Source organism: Danio rerio, chromosome 19 (genome assembly GCF_049306965.1).
Source record: "Danio rerio strain Tuebingen ecotype United States chromosome 19, GRCz12tu, whole genome shotgun sequence".
Taxonomy (NCBI): Eukaryota; Metazoa; Chordata; class Actinopteri; order Cypriniformes; family Danionidae; genus Danio; species Danio rerio.
Window position 1 is genome coordinate 4120720 of NC_133194.1, and position 24656 is coordinate 4145375.

Here is a 24656-nt window from a genome sequence, read left to right on the forward strand (position 1 = left end):
TGACTTATATAAACACATCCAAGGTCAAAAAGTACTTTAATTTCCTAAAAAATCACATAAATGATTCGTTTGTAGAACACCACAAGTCCACAAGTCTCTGCTCTGATTGGTCGAGTGTAATTGGTCTGTTGATTTTAATGCATTACCATACTATGTTAGTACCTTATCTGTGTTAAAAGCTGGATTGATGATTATGATTATGTTCATCTCCAGGTAGAAATCACTTTAAAAGCATATAACCTACATCAGTGGTGTCCAAACTCAGTCCTGGAAGGCCGGCGTCCTGCATAGTTTAGCTCCAACTTCCTTCAAGATTCTAGTTTACCCAGAAAGAGCTTGATTAGCCGTTTCAGGTGTGTTTAATTGGGGTTGGAACTAAAATAGGCAGGACACCGGCCCTCCGGGACCAAGTTTGGACATCCCTGACTTGCATAAACAAATCCAAGGTCAAAAAGTACTTTCCTTTCCTCATAAATCACATAAATGATTCGTTTGTAGAACACCACAAGTCCACAAGACTCTGCTCTGATTGGTCCAGTGTGATTGGTCTGTTGATTTCAGTGCATTACATACCATGTCATTACCAAACCTGCGTTAAAAGCTGGATTGATGATTATAACTACATCCATCTCCAGATAGAAATCACTTTAAAAGCATACAACTTACATCAGGGGTGTCAGAACTTGGTCCTGGAGGGCCAGTGTCCTGCATGGTTTAGCTCTAACCTCCTTCAAGACACCTGCCTGGAAGTTTCTAGTATACCCAGAAAGAGCTTGAATAGCTGGTTCAGGTGTGTTTAATAAGGTTGGAACTAAAATATGCAGGACGCCGGTCCTCCAGGAACAAGTTTGGACATTCCTGACTTACATAAACAAATTCAAGGGCAAAAAGTACTGGATTCGTTTGTAGAACGCCACAAGTCCACAAGTCTCTGCACTGATTGGTCCTGTGTGATTGGTGTATTGATTTCAATGCATTACCATACAATGTCATTACCATATCTGCGTTAAAACCTTGATGATTATGGCTACGTCCAAATAAAAATCACATTAAAGCATATAACTTCCATAAACACATACAAGGTCAAAAAACACTTGAATTTTCTCATAATATATATTTCAATGCATCACCACACCATATCTGTTCGATTGTAGACATGGTAACATAGATTTCACCATAACACCTACAACCTGAGTACTAGAAGAACTAGTTGATTAAATACAATCACAGAGAGGATGTCTCCAAGGGGTAAGATTAGAGAATAGTAACCAATCACACGCGTTCTGTTCAGCTTTGGAACACAATGGCCAATCAGAGGCATTTGGATTAGTCATCATTGAAAACACCAGAGTTTTCAGATGTTTTTAAAAAAGTGCAAGTGTTTTGTCCTGATAATAAATGCTTCAGGGTTAAAGAACTCAATGCTCTAGGACAGAACCATAGCATCAAAACCATTAAGTAAACTTGTTTTAAATCTACAAAGATCACTTTCAGAAGTCAAACTGGAATCGCTCTGAGCACTTTAGAATTGACTTATTGTTGTCATGCACTTAAAACTTTGGAGACTTGCATAACTACATGACACTGCATGAAATACAATATACATAAAAGCAAAGCATAGATACTTTGGACAATTTGGAACCACCAGTAATGATAAATTAATGCAAAATAAAGACGATATACAGACTTGCATAATCAAGCCATCGGTTCAAGTTTTTAGGAAATAGTTTGTGCTCTTCCCTCAATCGTCGTTCACTGGTAATCCCTAATGCAGAGATTAAGAATGAGATCCCTCATTTCATCTCAAAGTGACATGCCTTTGGGATTCAAATGAATCCCAGTGAGCTTTTACTTTTAGGGAATCTCTAGCAAAAGACGTAAAGAGGTTATTCACCACTGAATACTTTATGCAAGAGTCTGAATGGGATTTTGAAGAAAATAAAAAGAGACTACTGCTTATTCAGACTGAGCTCACAAGCCAAATGAAGACAGACTTGATCATTTGAATTAAAAAGGGATTAGTTTAATACCACAGTGTCCTTTGGATGTTCGCTGGAGCTTTTAGGACACTAGTTGCTGTAAAGCTGCTCTGAAACTGTTTGTTGCGACTTGCTGACTGACTCTGTTGTTTTGCAGGGGAAAGATGAATTCGAACGACAGCAGAAGAAACTGTTGGAGAAGGAGAACATCACCAAACAGGGCAAAGTCCAACTCGGACAAGATCAGGTATGCATTAGACATCTTCAGATTTTTTTTGTCGGTCACCAGAGAAGTAGCTCATGATTAATGCTGTGTTCACACCAGATGCGGAACGCGCGGATAAATTGCGCTATTCCCGCGTGAACATTTGTGTTTACTCGCTTCATTCGTGCGTCAAAACCCCGCTTCATTCGCGTGTCAAATTCAATTCAAAACACATGCGGATTCGCGTGATGGGCAGGGCTTCTGTCTGCCCGAAGACTCTAGCTTCATAGCTAAATGGCTAACATGGATTTTATGAAGAAAATAACAGTGTTTATGTGCTTTATGAAGACTGAAAAACAGCGTCGATACATTTAGGGTCGTGTCTGAGTCCACTACATCCTTTCAGAGGTGCATCCAGCTCTGTGAGCTCATAAACTCCTCCAGAAACTGAACCTGGAAGACGGAGGCTTTCAGCGGTGCTTCTGACTGAGCCAAGCCGAGTTTGATGAACTGTTGTCGGTGAAGGCTGGAGGATTTCCCTCGGAAAACCAACAACAGGTTCTACATCACAATCACGCCCCCGACAATAGCAAGCTTCTGATTGGTAACGCGGCGCGAATGTATGCTGAAGTTCAGATTTTCGAATTCGAGAGATTCGCAGAAAACGCTTGTTAAGCGCGTCAAATTCGCAAAACGCTCAATTCGCCCCACGCCATTCGTGCAATTTGCATCATTCGCGCCGCACCATTCGCGCATATCGCACTGCAGGATGTCTATTCGCGCGTTTGTATTGACTTAACATGTAAATCACTCGCACTTGACGCGCGTTCCGCTTCTGGTGTGAACGCAGCATAAGAGTTAAGAGAAACGAACGGCTCTGAACAAAAGCAGTCGAAACAAAGCAAAAAACAGTCAGGTGCAAAAAACAGTCAGGTGATAATATCCACATCAGTCATTGGCTAGAGAAATTTCATGAACTGCATTTTGATTGGTCAGAATTAACGAGATGGAAACTCACTTGCCCAACACACGAAAGTAAACAAAGAGTGACGGAAAAGTCAGCAAGCCTCACAACTCCACATTTGTCCGCTAACGTTAGTTTTCTGTTTAGTTAATTATCGTTATGATAATCAAAACAGTTCTGATTTAGATGTCTTTGCTTCACTTTACAGCTGAACCAGTTCAAACAGCTGGAGCAGGACGTGATCAAACCAGTCGAGAACGACATCACCAAGTGGATTTCCCACCAAAACTCAACAGGCTCCTCCTCCTCAGACTCCTCCTCTAATTTCTCTATGGGAGGCGGAGCTCCGTTGTGTTCGCGGGACCGCCAGCTGCTGGGCTTCTACGCGGACCAATGCGAACAGCACTTTGTGACTCTGCTCAACGCCGTAGATGCTTTTTTCGGCTGCGTGAAGAGCGGACAACCTCCGCGAATATTCGTCGCGCATGGAAAATTCGTGATCCTCAGCGCTCACAAGCTTGTTTTTATAGGTGACACGCTTTCCAGACAGGCCACAGTGGCGGAAGTGGCCAACAGAGTCATGAATTTAAGCAACATGCTATGCGAGATGCTAAAAACTGTTGTTAGCTCCACTAAAATCGCGGCTCTTCACTATCCCAACACGGCGGCGGTACAAGAAATGGTAGATCGGGTCACAGACCTCTCACATTTGGCACAACAGTTTAAGGTGCAGCTCTCACAGATGGCGGGATTGTGATGTCATCGACCTTCAGAAAACAAACTCATTTAAATATACATATATATTTATACTCATTCCAATGTAGATGCGTCACTGAAAGTTGTAAATACTCCTGCGGTCTGTACATATTTGGCTCCATGTTTTTTGTGTAGATTGTTTTATATTATATTAATAATAATAATGATCGTAATAATATTAACTGTATGAATAGAAACGATCTGTAGAGTGGCTGTTAACATTCCTGATTGTTGGTTTGTGTGTGCGTGTGAGTGTGTATTAGGCACCTTACGAGTTGTCCTTAACTGCGATTATTGAGTATTTTGCTGAAGCTATGATATGAGATGGTGTTTTGTACATGTGCTGTATTGTGTGACGCACACTCTGCCGAACGGTATGAACAAAGTAAAAGATTTCTCCATCGTTGAGAAGGAAATTGTGTTTTGGTTGTTTTTCTTTGAACACTTTCGTAGATGGAAACCAGTCAAGAATAATATAATAATAATTAATACAAATATAATATTATTAATAATTATTAGTATTAATATATTAATATTAAAATAAGCCTGCTTTTAGGTTAATTTTTTTTATGTTTTTCACCTTTAATGTATAGGACAGTAGAGATTAATGACTGGAAAGCATGGGGAGCAGAGAGAGGGGAAGGATCGGCATAAGACCGCGAGGCGGGAATTGAACTCATGTGCTCAGAGTGCATGTGTCGAGGCACTAACCACTACACCACTGGCGACGACTTCGTGGCAATATTTTTATGAAAATGTAATTAAACACATTTCCTTTCCTACTCATTCTCATTACCATATTGCAAAACATCAGTATATGTGTTATATCTTCTAATTTAAGCATATTTGAATATATATCATAGAACTGCAGTATTTTACCTGACATATTTTACACAGTTGTTTACTAAAGACCTAAAACTTTATGCTTAAAGTGATTAATATTTACAAAAATACTACATTTTGGGGGCATGAAATGTGAAGTTTTGCTAAAATATTTCAATGTACACATTTCTGATACAGTATTCAAGTATCTGGGATGAATTAATCATCGTTTACATGTTCATTTCACATTTGAATACTAAGTTTTTGGTACATCGCTGACATGTAAACAACATTATTCATTCATTTATCACAACACAAAAAACACAAACTATAAAAATGCAGATAAAAGAGCTTTCCTCATCCATGCCAAATATGTGATATTGGTCATATTTCATCATATAAAAGAAATAATTAAACATAATAAATACAATATACATAAAAAAATGCAAGGTTCCACACAATTTATTCTTGCTGTACCTACACAAATCGATTAAGTTAATGAAACGAATTTAAGTACAAATTGTTTTTTGAACATAAAACAATTAATTTGTCGCAAAAAAATCTCAAGAATCTTAATTTTAAATAACTATTTTGAACTAGCAACAAAATTCTATTTTTTGTGTAATCTAATCAAAGCTTTTGCATTGTGTAATATATATATATTGTCACAAAGATTGTCACAATATGGCAATGAGAAGTAAAGGAAAAAGTGTTAAATTAATTGTCATTAACATATTGCCACAATACAAAAAAAGACTTTAATTATATAAATATATAATTTTATTATAATGACTAATTTTAGTTAATTTTGTGCAGCAGTGTTTGTTTTAGAACTTCTAATTTATGCTTATCTACTAAAACAATCGAATTAAAGTTTTTTATTAGACATATTTTACACCATTTTTCAACTAAAAACTTCATTTTCGCTGTTCATTTTTAAAAAAAAAAACATTTTGGAGGCCTAAAATGCATTGTTTTAAGGAAAAAAAGTCAATGTAACTGAAAACCATATTCAAGTATCTTCATGAGCGGGGATAATTATGAAAAGGAGTTCATTATACATTTGAATACAAGTTTTTTAGGTTAATAGCTGACATTTAAACACCAATTTTTATTAAAAATGTCACCATGCACCTATTACTGTGTTTATTGTCATTTACCTTTCTATTGGGTGGATCTTGGGCTTTGTTGTATATAGTTCCAAATCTAAAACGTTCAATAAATAATCAAAACCCTCACAGCGTAAAAAAAAAAAGATAATAAATCACTTTCTTCATGCATGCAAAATCTTCTTCTAATCTAATTTCCCGTTCTCCTCATGGCGATGTGACCCGAACACACTTCATCACAAGATCTATTCTGATATATCACAGTGCATCTAACTAACTAAACCATGCTAAACAAACATGAAATCTGCCAACCGAAGATGTTTTCCCAAGCATTTTCAGCCCAACCAAATGTCCCACCGATCTATAATTACCAAAGTACGATCGGGTGATCCAACAGGACAGATATAATCTAATATAAAAAGCCCTTTGATGGATGTGAGCTTCTCTTTGGCCCTGGCTAAGTAATACTTTCCATTGTGCTCGCTAATGAAATGAGCATGTATCAAGGCTGATTCGGGCGATGATGAGAGGCCATGCTAACGGGATTGAAGAGCAAGTGGAGCACAGACTGAACCCACTGCCACAGCGTATTACCATTAACATTAACCTGCTGGAACATCCGAGACGTGCAGCAGGAACATCATGCGTCCGCCCAATCTGATTGCATAAGTATTGTTATGCATCCTGATAACAATATAGGTCACAATCAGTATCACATTTTGTGTTGCAATAAGCTGAAACAACACACTTCTTGAGATTTTTGTTGGACAACCTAATTGTTTTATGTTCAATTGACTTAAATCTGTTAAGTTAACTTAATCAATGTGTGTTCGTTTGGACAACATGCAGGAATTAAGTTACTTATTAGTAACTTACTAAGTAACTTATTAGTTTTAACAAATTTAAGGGGATTGAACGAAATTAAGTTGTCCCCCAAAAAGAATCATCATATTGGACAGAACTAGAAGGCCTGAAATATTCGCCATTGGGTTTTTAGTGAGTGATGTGTTCAGCAGATGCGTGTGATGACTGAGCGAGTGGCCTGTGGTCAGATGACGGACATTAGCTCATGCAGCAGGTGCTCTGCGGCTTTCGGCAGCTGCACACCAGTTTACCAACCATTATACCAGTGGCTAATGGCTAAATCTTTGACGGATCGCTCTCTGCATGCTGCGGTCAGGACATTTGTTACGTGCAGCAGTGTTTTACTGTGTTTCTAACGTGGCTTGAAGGAATACTCCAGTATGTGCACAACAGGCGGTGTGTCTTGATTTACCTCAAATCCAAACAGTTTTTATTTATTTAAAGGGGAAACGATTCCGTCATCATTTACTCATCCTTCACTTGTTCCAAACCTTTTGAAGAAGATCATTTGAAGAATGCTGAAAACCTGTAACCATTGACTTCCATAGTAGGAAAAACAAATAGTATGGAAGTCAATGGTTACAGGTTTTCAGCATTTTTTAAAGTATCTTCTTTTGTGTTCGACAGAAGAAAAAAAACTCAAAGGTTTGGAACAAGTGAAGGCAGAATAAATGATGACAGAATTTTCAGTTTTGGGTGAACTATCCCTTTAAATGAATACAAAGGCAAGACAAATTTATAAAGCGCATTTCATACACAGTGGCAATTCAAAGTGATTTACATAAACAGAAATAAAAGAAACAAGAAAAATAAAAACAATTAATAAAAATGATTAAGATTAAAATGTGTTAAAACAGGTTATAAAAGAATTAAGAAACGAAAGACATGCGATCTGTCGGACGTAGCAGTGTCATTCAGTAAAGGCACAGCTAAACAGATGTGTTTCCAGTCTTGATTTGAATGTGCCTGATGTTGGAGCACATCTGATCATTTCTGGATTCTGATTGCAGCAGCAGGGGGCGCTGTTAGTAGCTGAAGGCGGATTCACCCTGCTTTGACTGAACTCTTGGAGTTTTTAGTTTATTTGATTTTAAAGATCTGAGTGATCTGAGTTTATATTCAGTGAGCATATCTGTAATGTATTGAGGCCATTTAGTGATTTATAGACCAGTAATAATACTTTAAACTCTATTCTGAATGTAACTGGGAGCCAGTGTAGAGACCTGAGGACAGGTGTGATGTGCTCTGATTTCCTGCTTCTGGTCAGAATCCTGGCCGCAGCATTCTGGATGAGCTGCAACTGTGACTGTCTTTTTGGGAAGGTAATCCACCCTGCTGCTGATAAAAGCATGAACAAGTTTCTCTAAGGGTGCTTTCACACCTACACTTTTGTTTCGGAACGTATCTCGTTTGCCCAGTTAGCGCGGTTCGTTTGGCATATGTGAACTGGGCAATCGCGCTCTGTTCTGCGCCAAAGTAATCGCTCCGAGATCGCTTGAATGGCTCGATTAAAACGAACCCTGGAGCGGTTCGATTGCAGTGAGAAAGTGATCCGATCCGAGCGCGGTTATATCACAGTGTTTTATGGATATGTAATAGGCATACGGCTAGATGAAGAGAGAATTATGAGTATGTCGGGAAGTTTCGCGAGTCTCCGGATGCCCGCAAACGAGTGATGATCTCCCGGTAATCTCGCGTATCTCTCTCGGTCCTCAAATAGGCATCGTTGCGCACCCTTCTCACCCCTCCCCACCGCGTCTCTCCTCAGACACGTCGCGCGCGCACCCTGTCAATCACCACCAAACCACCACCTCTCCTGACAGCTGAGCGGGACGCTGCAAATTAAACCCTGACATTCTGACCAATGTGAGGAGAGTTTACTCGCACGTGACTTGTTTTAGCTCTTTTGGTGCAATTAGAAACTTTGCAGTGTGAAAGCAAACCGCTCCAAGAGCAAAGAGCAACAATGTAACAATTGTAATCTCTGTTTCGGAACAACTGAATCGATTCACAGGTGTGAAAGCACCCTAAGTCTTCACTGGAAACAAAGCATCTGAGTCTTGCAATGTTTTTGAGATAATAGTATGCTGATTAACTTACTGCTTTGACATGACTATTGAAACTCAGATCTGACTCCAGAGTCACACCAAGATTCTTGACCTTATTTTTTGTTGAGGGTTTAGATTCACTTGAGTGAGTAAACAGTGAGAAAATGTTCAGTTTTTGCGTGAACTACCCCTTTAAGTTGCATTCACAACTGAAAAGCCACTGAATGCCACTTTATAAAACTGCTCTGGAACAGTAGTAATTGTGAAAAGAGCTATACAAATAACTTTAATTGAATTTCATAACTTTAGAATTACAGATTTAACCACATTTTTGCATTCAGAAATTGCTGTAATGAAAATTTTAGCTTAATATGAGCTCAGAAACATTATTTTAATATGTTAAAATGACATTGCAAGAGAATGCGGGAGCTTAAGTTGCATTCAAACCTGAAAAGTTACTGAATCCAACATCTGAACTTGTCATTCTTGACCATTTCTAGAACATTCTCCCTCTTTTAAGCATGGAAATGAATGCTAGCAATTATGCTGGAAACTAAGCGACACCAACTAGCAAGGCATCTGTCTCCATGCACTGTCTGGCACTTACACTAAATTAACCATTTGAGCATTTTCTGCATTCAGGACTGAGTTTTTCTCAGGGGGAAACAAAGAAGAGAAAGAAACTTTCATTAAACATGGCGAGAGCGCTGTAAATCCTCTCCAAGGCCTTTTCCTGGTGATTTATCAGCCTCTTCTAATGGCATCGGGGGGAGTTTCTGTGGTCTTGGATGAGTCTGCAGTTGGATCTGCACTGAATTAAAGAGCTCGAGGAGGGAGGATCGAGCTCTCCAATCAATGCTTGAAGACTCACACTAAATAAGTCAACCAACCAGACTCAGAGCTGCAGACACTCCTTCAGACAAACTTACTGGAAACAACACATCCGTTATGGGAACTCAAAACAGACAGAAATAAACCCTTCAGGGAGGATCCCATAAACATTATTGAGGCTCGCATCTTTCTAAATATTATTTAAATGCATTATATTAATTCACATTGTTTTGTTAAAGTAAAAATATTTTGAACTATGTTAAAATATCACAATTAAAATTGATCAAAATGTAAACCTAAAAATTATAAGTTCTTGATATATTAATATGTATATTAAAATATTATTCATATTTATGATTAAATATACACTTTATAATTTGTATATATGTAGCTATGCCATGGATGTTCGCTTTTTATATGCATAATATATACAGTACACATAAAATTATTACGTAAACTTCATTTTATTTTACAGCTTAGTCTCTTAATTAATCATGGGTCGCCACAGCGGAATGAACCGCCAAATTATCCAGCATATGTTTTATGCAGCGGATGCCCTTCAAGCTGCAACCAATCAATGGGAAACACCCATATGCTCTCATTCACACACATACACTATGGATAATTTAGCCTACCCAATTCCCCTATAGCGCATGTGTTTGGACTTGTGGGGGAAACCGGAGCACCCTGATGAACAACCAACACCAACACAGGGAGAACATACAAACTCCACACAGAAATTCCAACTGACTAAGCCAAGGCTTGAACCAGCGACCTTCTTGCTGTGAGGTGACAGTACTACCTACTGCACCACCGCGTCACCTAAGTAAACTTTTATTATGTATTTTCATACTATTTATTTGTCTTGTTTAAGCTGGACATAGCTGGTTTTGGCTGGGCTCCCAGCCTGGCTAGGCTGGTCAAGCTGGTTTTAGCTGGTCATCTTCCAGCCTGACCAGCTAAAACCAGGCAGGAAATTAGCCTGGAAGTGGCCAAAACCCATCTAAAACCAGGCTGGTCAACCAGCTAAAACCAACCAACCATCCTAGGCTGGTTTCCCTACTAAAAAAACTGCTTAAACCAGCCTACGCTGGTTGGCTGGTTTAAGCTGGTCGACCAGGCTGGTTTTAGAGGGGTTTTGGCCATTTCCAGGCTGGTTTCCAGCCATTTCTAGCCTGGTCTTAGCTGGTCAGGCTGGGAGATGACCAGCTAACACCAGCTTGACCAGCCAAGCCCAAACCAGCTATGTCCAGCTTAAACCAGGCTGGTCAAGCTAGTTTTAGCTGGATTTAGCTGGTCATTTTCCAGCCTGACGAGCTAAGACCAGGCTGGAAATGGCTGGAAACCAGCCTAGAAATGGCCAAAACCCCTCTAAAACCAGGCTGGTCAACCAGCTAAAACCAACCAACCATCCTAGGCTGGTTTAAGCTGGAATTTTCAACTCTGTATCCTTTTATTGATTACACGTAAAAGCAAGAAGTGCACATCAGAGGGTCTAAATTATAAAACAAGTGGTGTTTACTCTCCTATGAAGAGGTTTGTTCTATACATTCATATATTTACAAAAAACCTGCAGTAACGTCGACATGTAGCAGAATAAACAACGAATTGTTGAGAAGGAGCCAGTTCTATGGTGAACGTCTCAGCTTTGTCACAAACAATAACAACAGGGGTTTGTGGGTCTGATGCTGCAACCCTGCTGCAGAAAAGTAAAGCGGAGAAAGGAAATAAAAGAGACAGAAGTGGAAGGTCTGACCTGTGAATACAGTGGCGAGCCGAGCAGGGCTGGCGATGTCATTTCCGTGGTTTCCCACAACCATTTCCTGTGAAATATTCAAGGCCTCAAAATTACAGCTTCTGTGCATTGGCAGAGACTCGCTCGCCTCTTTCATTTCGTGAAGGCTGCATATATTTCAATGGCTTTTAAAATGTGGACAGAAACAGGGGCAGGCAGCTCTCTTTAAAAATACACACTGACGGTTTATGGTGAAGTGCTGTAAATCTCGCGCGTCCGGCTCAACACTGACGGCCAAGCTTTTCTTAGGGGCTCTTTTATTTGATTTAAGAAGCGTATTTTTTATGTTTTGTCATGTTTAAAGATGATGTGGATGGTAAAAGGGGCCTCGCGCAGTAAAGACACTGAACGCTTGTTAATTAAAGCAGCTGAGAGTACTTATGTGTCCACTATGTGCTTCTTCCACCAGGGGGCGCCCGGGAGAAAAGAGCGATACTTATTTATTTATTTGTTCATTTATCACTTAATGTATTAACTAATGTATCACTTTAGGCACTTACAATTGCAATAAATTAAATGTATAAATTATAAGAGTGGAAAAAAATGTATTTAATTAATACATATAATAAAATATACAGTAATCACAAAGAAATATTACTATTTAACACTGGGAAAAGTAATTTAATTTTATTACTTGATTTTAAAAAAAAGACACGTGTAATCTGATTTTATTCCCTGTAATTTGGGTTGAAATAACTAAATATTTAGAACAGAAACAACATTGATTAGTTATTTTAATCAAAGTCTCCTTAAGTACTCTCTAATCTGTTTTAATTTACCAAATGCCGCCATCTTGTGGACATTTGGCATTGGTGCTGCATTGCAATGGTCTCTTCTATATCGATTTCAGTTATTTCACTTTTTCTAGGTTTGCAAGTGAATAAATGTCGGTCATGGAGCTTTGCATTTGATGATAATATTTATATGACTATACACGTTATTTAATGATATTTAAAGATGCTTCTTATAATTAATAGCGTTTTATGCTGCAAACCAGTTTTAATATACATTTATTAATATAAAAATTATATATATATATATATATATATATATATATATATATATATATATATATATATAATTTTTATTTATAATAATATATAAAACATTTTAATTTAGAATAATTCATTTATATGAATATAATTCATATATGCAGTAATTAGTACTAAATTAACTTTGTAATATAAAAAAATAGCACGGTTCCCGTTAAATATACAAAATTGTAAATTATATTCGCGTTTGGCTGCCACCCTGTGGACAAATTGTGTAGTGCAGCAAAATCTTCCTGATCTTTTTACATTTAAATGTACTGATTCTAGAGCTCCAAATGAAATAAAACTGATCAAAATAAGTGTTTATGAGTTCATGGCATTTGCAATCATTACCATTATATTTTTCTAAAGCAGAATTTAGTATTACAGATCAATATGACAGTTCCACAATTTTTAAACTCGTATATAATTTTTTTTTTCTAAACGCATAATTAGTGCTAATCAATTTGAAGCATTTGAAGTTCTTATTAATAATATATACTTTTTAAAATGTATGTCTGCAGTATATTTATAATTATTTTAGTATATTTCCATATATATTTAGTATACTCATTATTATTATGAAAATAATATCTAATCTTGCATATTAAATACATTTTTGTAGTATTTGAAATCGACACAAACCTTGCTGTTCTTTTATTGGAATTTCACTGCCGCCTTGTGGCCATTTGTAGAAGTGCAGCAAAATCACTCCAGCAGAACCTTTCACTTTTGGTTTACATTTTATATCCACAGAAGCAGATATAAGAGACTTGCATCTGGTAATGATAAACGCTGTAATATAAAATTACTACTATATTGAACTTTTCTGAAGTAGATCAGAGCAATAAATAGAATTTTTTTTATAATAAACGTCAAGTACCATCGGCTGTAAAAAGAATTAACTTGCATTTTACTGCCAATTCACATACATTTTTTCCTCACTTTACATCTGTTTTTATGTTTGTAAATAATAATAATGTGACGTTAATAATGTTATTTTATATGCATTTAGTACTGCAGCAAAATCAAGTTTAACTTTTCCATTTTAGATCAGTTTTGTAATTATAAATAATGTGACAAAATGAATAACATCATTAAATAAGATTTAGAAATAGTCCTCATGAATGGTCATAACTGCAAACTTATGTGAACATGCGTGTAGTTGCGAAATGTTAAAAAAAATGTAAATGGTTTTGGTTTTAGTAATTATTATTAAAGCTAAATTATTATTATTTAATTTATATTTAATCTAGAAGAAATTAAATTTTGTGAGCGTTTAAAAACTAATTTCACTCATTTAGGCGTTCCTGTTATTTTAAATGCATTTTATCGCCACCTTGTGGACAGCTTTAGTAGTGCAGCAAAATCACTTGCATTGATTTTTTCCTCTTTACATCTGTTTTTGTATTTGTAAATAATAATGTGACGTAAAATTATAAACATCATTAAATAAGATTAACAATAAACGAATTAATACTTGAACTTATGCATGTGTGTAGAAGCGTAATGGAAAAAGGTAAATTAATCTATTAAAAATTTAGCTAATTTATCTTTAATCTAGAAGAAAATTAATTTTGTGAGCGTCTAAAAAGAAATTTCACTTATTCACGTCCAATTCACGTGGAGCTTCAGCGTCAGCGTCAACGCTTCCCATTCACTTTGAATAGGCGATGTCAAGCGTTGCCGAAATGAATTGTGGACCAGTCGGCATCGCTTCGGTGGTGTTGCTAGCTGCAGAAGTTGGGAAGGTGCTCAACTGTTCAACCGCAACAAAAACGTCAGCCAATCAGATCACTTTATGCAAATACCCCAGCTCAGACAGTAGCCGATTTTGGACTAATTTTATTGGATGACACTGTTGTTAATTGCGTCAGCTCCAACTTCAGACACACCCTCCATCAAGTGTTGACGTCAAGGCTGCGTGTGAATCGAGCGTCAGGTTTTACTGGCATTTTATATGCATTTTACCGCCACCTTGTGGACATTTTTTAGAAGTGCAGCACAAAATAGTAATAATTCAAATTGTAGCTGACGCTGATTGGTCAGCTTGTAATTTTGTTTATTGTTTTGAATTTCATTATTTGAATGTGTATTGGTATATGTTTGTTACTAATTTCTTTGTTTCCGGTTGGCCTGAGTGGGAAGTCACATGATTCTCATTGATTGATTTAACCTGCGAGAGTTTCACTCAGGATAGTGAGATCTCAATGCAAGCACCTGTTTAATGTTCCTGCGTATTCTACAGCTGGTTATCAGGCCAACACGGTAAACTAAACATTGTTTATATATTTTTTGTTTATTTTGATGTCCTTTTGATCTGTGTTTGTGTGAAACATTTGGTTTGTTTATTTGTTTATCTTTTAGTTTTCACGGTGTTCAATAAAGAAAATCCATATGGACATCAGTATTTGGAGTGTTTTAATAACCGGCGGGTAGTTACACAAATAAAACTGAATCCACAACATAACTGTTTTACGAAATATATTTATTATGAAGGGAAAACATCTACTGTCATAAAAGGGACCCAACAAAATGTAACAAAACACATGGACCGTCTACATTGGTGATAACGGTGTTGTTGACCTGTGCTCACAGTATCACACACAGGCAGAGTCAGTGTGGCTTTGCTAACTCTAATAAAGCAGGTAAACTGAGATCCATCCGCTCAAACGGGACGACTTCAACCCAAACCAGAGGCACAAGGACGGGAGTGAGGCGACCGGTGGCCATCTTAAAGCACTACGCTGAGTTTAAGAGCAACCCTACAAAACCATCCGACTAAAAAGAGCATCTCTAGGGTGTGCAGTCCTGTCAGTGTGCGAGTTTACCTCACAAAATTGCAACCCCGAGTTAAAACAAAGCAGTTTCCATTGCACTTATTGGGTACATGTCAGAAGCGGTGTGAACAGTAGTGCTGTTACGCTAAACGCTGCATGTTTGCTCATAATGAATAGACTGTTAAACTGTAACATACACATATCAGTATGCTCTCATGTGAGTATTTGTACACATCCGTGCAGCGAGATCCAATAGCAGCTGTTATAGTTGAGTCATGTGCTTCATAAAAACAATAATAATAATAATCGTGACTTCATATTGGCTGTTTGTGATGTGACGAGGAGAATAAATGAAAGCATGATGTCTTAAGGAGAGCACAGTGACTGATGCAGGTCCACACCATAATTAAGCAGCTGTGGGCTCTATGTAGTGCTGTCTGGAGGGATGACCCTCTGGCGGGCTGTTTTGGGCCGCTGGCGGGGCGTCGGGGGGGAGCTGCGTTCACTCTCAGACTCGGAGGGCTCGGTTTCAGCCTGTGGAGATCCGGTGTCTCCTACTAACTCCCGCAGGAACTTGAACTTGGACAGGAAGAGCTGCCACACCACGTACCACCCTACATACAGGACAGAAAGATTCGTTAATGCTGGCGTGGAAATGGAAATTGTGAACTTTTTTCTTTTTGTTATGTCTGTCGGCTTCCTGGACAAATGTGGGGCGGGGCTACAAGGTTTTCTATTGGTGGATATCATGTGATTGACAGGTTGACCCCCTCCATGCGTTAATAAACACCTATCAGTGAAGAGATGTTGATAACGTAGGATGGTGGAGTAGTTCTGCATGATATAGTAAGATCTAACATTGCGATATTTTTACATTTTTGATATACATTGCAATATGAATAAAATTTCACCATATGACGTCAAGGGCTCTGTTTTAACGATCTAGGCGCAAAGTGTAAAGCTCATGGTGCATTAAGGGCGTGTCCAAATCCACTTTTTCCCATTTTAAGGATGGAAAAATACGCTCTGCGTCCTGGCACATGGTCTAACAGGGTTGTGCTCATTCTCTTAATGAGTTAGGGGTGTGTTTTGAGAATAAACCAATCAGAGTCTCATCTCCCATTCCCTTTAAGAGTCATTTGCATTGTGGGCTTTGTAAGTGGACACACTTAATGCCTCACTAGCGAGAAAACAGTTAAACATATCATCTGCAGCATGAGGATAAAGAACGAGCCTCCTCCATTCAGCCTCTTTACTTTCTTTTCTTTACTCTTTACTTTACTCCTTTACTTTTGTGGATAAGAGAACAGTGTTGTACGCACTCCACTGTAGATACCATTAGCCTAAATATTGAAAAAAATTTTGTTAAGCGCAAAGATTTGTAAAAAAAAAATCTAAATTCAGTTCTAATATCCAGCAAATGAATAAATGAACAATAATAATGAAGTGTGGTCAAATGACTTATAGTTATATCCAAACACACGTCCTGTTCTTATGCCCCATATAGTGATGCAGACGTTTCACGACAGGTGGACAAATCTAAGCTTGTTTTAATTAAAACAAATATAAATCTGCACTGATAATAATAATATTAACATTATACATATGAAGATTGCTATGAATGAACTGAAAAAGCCCCCCTGACATGAAGGAACCATGGAGGCAGTATTTTTTTTTAATTATGTAGAAAATACTCGTCTCCTTTAAAACAAGACGCAGCTCCGGTGTGAGCTGATTGTCCTGTCAACAGATTCGGTAAGTGTGTGCGATCAGCGCCCTTTCTTTGTTCATTCAGATGGCAAAGTTATAGTTTGTATGGTCAGCAGAACTCTTTCAGTGTTTAAAGACAGAACTTAGTCAAAATGATTTCTAAGTTACTTAGTTTACAGTGCGTTAATATCACTACAATATTGAAAGATCCGCTGTAAATGCTGCTCTCTGGGTGTAAACACTGTAAGCAAACATTTGCCGACTGTCGTGTTGAATTGTCGCCACATTTTGTGACAGAATTGTCTACACACTGTAATGGAAATTCACTTTTAGATGAGCTTTATATATTGGAAACTTGTTTAAGACTCATTTTTAGACGTGCGTGTATCTGTGTTCTCCATATGTTCGCCATAAAACCTATGTGTACATTTTTATACATAACTATATTTCTCCAGGTGCGTGCTTATCTGGACTTTGTGTTATACTAAGAATTTCCCTTATCTGACTATGTGGGGGTGAACACATTTCTTTTCTCTGGGTACGCATCACTGGAAGTTATGGTCTATACAATTTATGGACAAATAGCACGAACGGGAGAAAACGCCTGACGTAAATGCAGATTAGGCCTTATTGGGAGTTGACCTCGTAAGCAGTACAAACTAGATAAAGGGTGAACACACTTTGCTTGAGTATCTCACTCTGCAGAAACTGTTGTTACTGTATGATTGTGATCTTCTTTATAAAGAATAAAACTTTGAAAAGACATCCTGGGTAAGACTTTGTTTCTTGACCACTGAGAGAGCCTCCTTAGAGAAAATAGCCACTACAACACACACAGCTTTCTGACCTACCGAGTGCATCTGAGTTACAGAGAAATGCAGAGGCTTTTTTTCTCTTATAATCCCCTGCATGTGTGTTTGTTTTTCCTCTGTCCGCAGCGCGTGCCTAAATGGCAACTCACATTTTTATTCAAACCCTGCCCATTTCCCTCCTCTGACAACTTTTTCCAAACTATAGGTGTGAAAAGATACTGCTGAAACGGGGGGGGGGGGGGTTTCATGGCTCTTTAAAGGGTCACGAAACACCAAAACACATGTTTTGAGCTGTTGACAGTCGTATATGTGTCCCACACTGCTAAAAACACTATTAGGACACCTATATTTCACTAAAAACTGTAAATTGGTTGTTTTTGCGTTTTTTCAAGCAAATTTGTACTTCCGGTTTGAAACTAATTTTTGAAGCTGCGTCACGGCCATGACATAATAGCGTGTATTCCAGCATGCAGACTGGACGTCTGTGCCTGAGTGTGTCTTATTACGTCTTACAGTGTGTTGCATTAATGCATGAGTAAGGCTTGGTTCAAACCAATCAGCGCGCTCTATTGTGCAACTTCATTAATATTCATTGCTGTCAGAGTGTAGACGGCAGAGACGCCACGTTGTGTTGGCAAAACAAGCGTGAAGTGTTGCTTTTATAGTTTGCTGCAGTTAAGTTTCGTTTTCATTTTCTCTCTGTGAGAGCTCAGAGTCACATGTGGATTAACAGTGTACGCTCCGCTCGACAACAATAACTTACGTGTCTAAGGAGGATTACTGTTTACCTGAGAGCTGTTCTCATCTGCAAATGCTGAGATCTGGATTCGCTTGTAGTCTCCTCTTAATAAAGACGCGGCTCTAGTTGCTGTGGATTGTCCTGTCTCTACAGATTTGGTAAGTGAGCGACCAGTGCTCTTTGTTTATTCAGTTTGTATTTTATTCGTATCAAACAAACTATTGAGTGTAAACAAGTTAGCACTACAACCAAACTATAACCTCGTGTTGGATTTGGTGACCGGAATAACATACGCGGCTTTCTGACGCTACCTGCCGTGTGCATCTAAGTTTCCGGGAAATGCTGTGTTTTTTTTCTCTCATTCGCCGTGCGGTATCAAACATTGCATGAAAAATAAACGCTTACAGCAGATCCTCGAATTAAATATCACGTTTGTCGGGAGGGACATGAATGAATTCCCTGAATGAAAGAGCCAAACTGCAGTTAAAGTCCACCATTTAATAATTTGGCAAATAATTCGACTACAGATGTCCATGTAAACACAGTCACTTTGTCCGCTGTGGTTGTGTGTTTTGACTCTGAAATTCAGCGCGCCCAAATAGACACTCCCACACCATGCCTCTTTTCTTTCTCCGACACTCCCCCCTAAACAGAGCTGGACACGCCCACTTTGCTGACTTTTTCCAAAGTAGAGGTGTGAAAACACCCTGCTGAAACGAGGGGGTTTCATGGCCCTTTAAGAGCTAAAATGTCCACATATGTGGCCCTAGGAGGATAATCCAAACTCAACAATGTATATATCCAATGTGATTATTGTGAATGAACACATTGCGATATTGATGCTGAAACGATATATTGTGCAGCTCTAAAGGGAGGTTGTGTTAAAACGTTTTTGAAATAAACGACCCTTTTTGGAGTCGCCTGACACATCTTGTTTGCAGCCAGTCTGTGCTGTTTGCAGCATATTTCTGCATTTGCATGTGTTGTGAGAATCTGCTTGCCTGTGTGTTGATGCGACATCTCACTAAATAAAACTGCTTAATTCTCTTGATTTGAATTGCTCTTCTTCAAATCACACACACACGCACACATACAAGGAGTGGTGTGTTCAGTGCAGTGACCTACATAGATGACATGATGACAGTTCAGCACAGCACACACTCATGTAACAGTGAACCGTACAGTACAGAACACCATTATTACTGTAACTGTGTCCACATGCGGGTCAGTCAGACAGACCTCGACTCTCGCAGCAGAAAGCAGACGTTGGTGCTGTAATCAAACCTGCTGACAGTCAGAAATGCTGCTCTATTTCTGCAATGCCTGACTGACTATACCGACCACATTCTCACAAGGCCATCACTCAAAACGCTGCAGAGAAAATCCTGTAGCTGAAGGTGGGACTCTTTTCTCAGAAATGTGACAAAGTTCATGACTATAAATCATCTCAATGAGGAAGAAAACAGCGTGTTAGAGCTCACAGAATCATGCAATGCCTTAAGAAAACCTACCACACTGATGTAGGCTTATGACGGTTTTAGATTTTCTTGATGAATTTAATTACTGATGCTTTTATCACTGTTTACATTGCAGAAAAATGCTTTTCCTATTTAGATTTGCTGTCTTGTTTCTAGCTCACATATCTAAAAATTCTTAAATCAAGAAGCATTTGTAGACAGGCAAAAAATATTGTCTTGTTTTCAGAAATAATATGTCAAAATTAGGTGAGTTTTTCTTTAAAAACAATTAATAGGATAAGCAAAATAATCTTGCTTTTCCTTTTGACATTATGTTTATATTGCTTATCCCAATGGCAGATTGAGGTAAGCAATCCCTGGCAAAAGTCTTGTCGCCTATCCAACTTTTAGGAACAGCAAATAATAACTTGATTTCTAGTTGATCATTTGGTATCAGAAGTCGCTTATGAAAGGCAAAGGCCTCTAGATTACGCTTATTTTACCACAATAAAATATGATCATGTCTTGATTTTTTATGATTTAATTAGGACAGCAAGGTCTGACTTTGCTTAGACAAAAGTCTTGGCACTGAACAGAAATAATGTACAGTAAAGAATATAAAGTTCTGCTGCAGTGGAGACAGAATGAATATTGTGTCTGACTCCATCATGAGCTTGGAGGACTGCATCCATACATCTCTGACATGACTCAAATCACTGATTAATAAAGTCATCTGGAATGGCAGAGAAAGTGTTCTTGCAGGACTCCCAGAGTTCATCAAGATTCTTTGGATTCATCATTAATGCCTCCTCCTTCATCTTACCCCAGACATGCTTAATAAGGCTCATTGCTGGTGACTGGGCTGGCCAATCCTGGAGCAGCTTGACTTGTTTTGCTTTTAGGAACTTTCTAATAAATATCTAATAAATATGTAAGACTTTCTAATAAAGTTTCACTAGTAAATATTAGCTAATGCATTAAAATCAACAGTAAGGAAAAAGCCAGATTTATTATAGTAACTGTGATTATTAGCTAAAACAATTTTCGAACTGATTGTTATTTGTCATTAACATTTAATAAAACAATTCAGACTTATAATCAAATTACAACTAAGATATTAACGTTTTACTAGGAATCTACAATTAATAAAAACTTTTGTAGATTTCAGTTTAGTTAAATCAACTAATGTTAACAGTTGGAGCAACATACAACAGTCCTATTAACAGTCACATCATTTTCAATCAGTATTTCAGCATGTGGTAGGTCAGATTAACACGTGAAAGGTCACGTTAATGAATCAGGTCTCCTAGCATTTTGTGCTGTTATGAACGTCTCTGCAAATGCAATGTGAATATCCTTAAAAGCACTCTAAACACATGAATATCAACAGTCTACATATATGTCTATATTGATGACAACAGTATTAATAAGACACTGTTATATCATTATATAAAGGACTGCAGGATGCTTTTCTGAGGCTGTTTGTGTGTTTGATTTGCTCACTCACCGAAGAGCATGAAGAGGAGGACACATATCAGCGTGGCTACGATCACCAACACTGTCAAACCAACACTCTGCCACATCCTCCCCTTCGTTCCTATGAAGAAAAACAGCTTTGCATCTGTGTGTGCTCTATAAACTAAACGCATAATCCAAAACAATGCCAAAATAATTGTGTAACATATTATATTCTAATCCTGAGTGATACTATATAAACATTTAAAGGCAAATTATTAGCCCTCACATGAAATTTAAATACTTTTTCAAATATTTCCCACATGAGGTTTAACAGAGAAAGCAATTTTTCACAGTATTTGTTATTATATTTTTTCTTCTGTTGAAAGTTGCATGTCTTTTAGTTTGGCTGAATTAAAAGCAGTTTTATTGTTATTTTGTAAAGATGAATATTATTAGCAACCTTGCTAAATGTTTTTATTGGTTACAGAACAAACCACTGTTGTCCAATCACTCGCCTAATTAACCTATTAATTAACCTAGTAATGCCTTTATATTGCACTTTATGCTGAATACTAGTATCATGCAAAATAACTGGTAACCTTATGTACTGTCATCATGACAAAGGAAATATTAAAAACTATTACGTTTAAAATGCATTGAAAAAAATCTCTGTATCACTTGGGTAATATCTGAGAAAAAAACTAAATCACAGGAGGTATAATATTTTTGTACATAAATTAAGTGACCACTTAAAAATTCTCATTTTTGAAGAAAAAAAATGTTAAAATTGTAATTTATTATTGTCTTTTTTTTCCAGAAATTAACAATCAGGGATAAAATGCAAAATAACACTTTCTTAACTCTTCTGCATCACAACTTTGGTATTGTTTTTATCTAAAATTAACTGTAAACATGTCTGTAATAATGTTGTTTCATGCTCTAAATTACAAGTTTATATTGAATGAAAATGAAATGTCATTAGTAGTTTGTAGAATATTAAAAAAAAGGTTTTACTTAAACTATTGATAATCAATACTATACTTAACATTTCACTTACATTTAATGTTTACATTAAAAATGTATGTGTGAGCCATTTTCAGACAAGTCATGTTTAAAGAACTTTAATAAAATTTGTTGAATTCGATGTTGATAATATTCAAATGCGGAAAATTATGAAATACTGATCAACTGTGCATTATTTGTCAGTGTTATTAAATAAGATTTATTTGTAAGACTTTTCATTTAAGAATTTCTCAATTTTCTATTCAGCTTTTGACAGCTGAGTACAATTATTAAAAATAAAATCATAAACAATTTTATTTTCACATTTAATTCAAGCACTTTCAAAGCCCTATGTTTGTTTTTCTAGGCCTTGAATTCACTTTCATCAAGCCTGGAAACCTTGAATAAATGTCAATTCTAGTTCTTTTTCTGAAACATGGGACCCATTTATATATATATTTTTTTTTCTGAATATGCGAGTACTTCTACAGACTGTCAATCTAAGCCTTAGGGTTTTTCAATTGCAGAGTGAATTTAATAAAGTATATTGTGTAAGTATCACAGGTATATGTTTTTAATTTTAGTTTGTTTATGGGTTATTGCTAAATGTGAATGATCCAACATTAATTTTATTTTTGTATGCATATATGCATGCATTTTGTATAATTATATGTATTTTCCATTTTTTATTACAATTTTTGTGTGTGCAATTGTAATTTCCTTTTGTTTATGGGGAAGGGTTGGGATTAATTTTAGTAATTTATTTACATTTTACTGTAAAACTGTTCAGCCATTTCTGTAAAAGTTTAATAAACAAATTAAAATAATAAAATTTCAAAAGCAATATTATTTGCGAATTCTAAATTGGCAAATCATATTAGCAGCCAATGACTGTTAAAGTACAACAATGTTCACAGTCAACATGTCATACATGCAATTTCTGACCGAATATTCAAAGTGTCGTGGTAAACAATATAATATATAAATTGTCACTTAAACAAATGTGCTATTATAAACCAAACTTTACCTCAATCGATAAGCGTCGTGCAGATGAAAGTGTTTGTGTTTATTATGATCAGATTTATGTTGAAACTTACTGTCGTTCACTCCTCAGTCTTCAGGCCGATTCCCGCGGGGACGGAGGCCGGTAGCGCGTGTCATGAAGCGGCCGAGAAAACTCTCCTTATCTACATCATTGCGACATTTACAGAGAAAAGAGAATAACGAGAAAACACCGACAGAGAGATCCCGAGTCAACAACACACACTCAATCTGAAGATGAGCCGGAAGTGCTCGCTGATACTTTTCCGCCGCGCGGTGTTCTGGGAATTGTAGTTTTGTAGCTTCATGTTCATCTGTTTGTGTTGACATTTTTTTTTATAATATTATAACTTCACTCATCAATTTAAAATAATTGAAAAATAATACCATAAACATTAAACAGCTTTAGCCATGTTTGTTTCATTGGATTATGCTTATCTTTTCTAATTCGTTCAGGTTGGTCAGGTTTACTTTTCTCTTTAGTGTGCAGATTGACTTACATTTTGTTTTAAGTTCTATATATACTGTAAATGTTTGTTGTATTGTTTTTATATAATGATTTTTTTATTATTGTCGTTTTTTATGTAAAGTCTACCAGGGACGAGGGGCCTGTTTCAGTAAGGAGGTTCAAACAACTCAGAGTTCAAACTTGATTTACCAAGAGATTAAAAACTCAGAGTTTTGGGTTTCAGAACAGCGGATCTAAGTTAGGTCAATCAACTTGAGTAGACCAGCTCAGAGTTAAGCGCGCACACCGTGACTATAAAAAGGCATTATCAATGGAGCGCAGATATTACGAGTGATCATGGCAACATCTTAAAAAAAGAGATCAGCATTTCTTTCCCCAGCTGAACTTGATGTGATCATGCAACGTTATAGCAAATATGAGTGTATATATTTTTAAAAAGAAGCAACCATCAGTGAAACAAAGACAGTCAGCCTGGGAAAACAGCTGCTCAAGTTAATGCCTAATTTGACATTTAAAATATTTAAATATTTAAGTATAATAAATAAGTAATGTAATGTGTGATGTTTATACATTTTTTCTAAACTTTTATACACGTTTATCAGTTTTAATAGATTTAATAGTGCACTTGTGTGTGCCTTTTTTCTTGATTAAGTGATAGAGGTTGATATAACATTTAGAAGGTAAGCAGTACTAAAAATTATTTTTAGAAAGAATAATAATCCCATTAATCTAGTTACAGTACATGTCTAAGGTCAATTAATGTAAGCTAATTATTTATTGTTCT

General features: G+C 36.9%; 2 protein-coding genes across 3 annotated transcripts in view; one reads left to right on the forward strand and one right to left on the reverse strand.

Moving 5' to 3' along the window:
- The window catches only part of nedd9 (neural precursor cell expressed, developmentally down-regulated 9), a 53836-nt gene extending 49516 nt beyond the window's left edge, over positions 1–4320 (forward strand). Inside the window, 2 exon segments of the mRNA NM_001077282.1 lie at positions 2137–2226; positions 3357–4320. Of these exon segments, the coding sequence (NP_001070750.1) occupies positions 2137–2226; positions 3357–3905 (639 nt within the window). The 3' untranslated portion in view covers positions 3906–4320.
- Positions 4321–14874: 10554 nt separating this feature from the next.
- Positions 14875–23674, reverse strand: smim13 (small integral membrane protein 13). 2 transcript variants are annotated; one of them, XM_073930456.1, is made up of 3 exons: positions 23390–23674; positions 21410–21534; positions 14875–15798 (listed from the first exon to the last, which is right to left on the reverse strand). In XM_073930456.1, the coding sequence occupies exons 2-3, from the start codon at positions 21483–21485 to the stop codon at positions 15608–15610; spliced, it is 267 nt and encodes an 88-aa protein (XP_073786557.1). In that variant the 5' UTR covers positions 21486–21534; positions 23390–23674; the 3' UTR covers positions 14875–15607.
- Between the last annotated feature and the right edge of the window lie 982 nt (positions 23675–24656).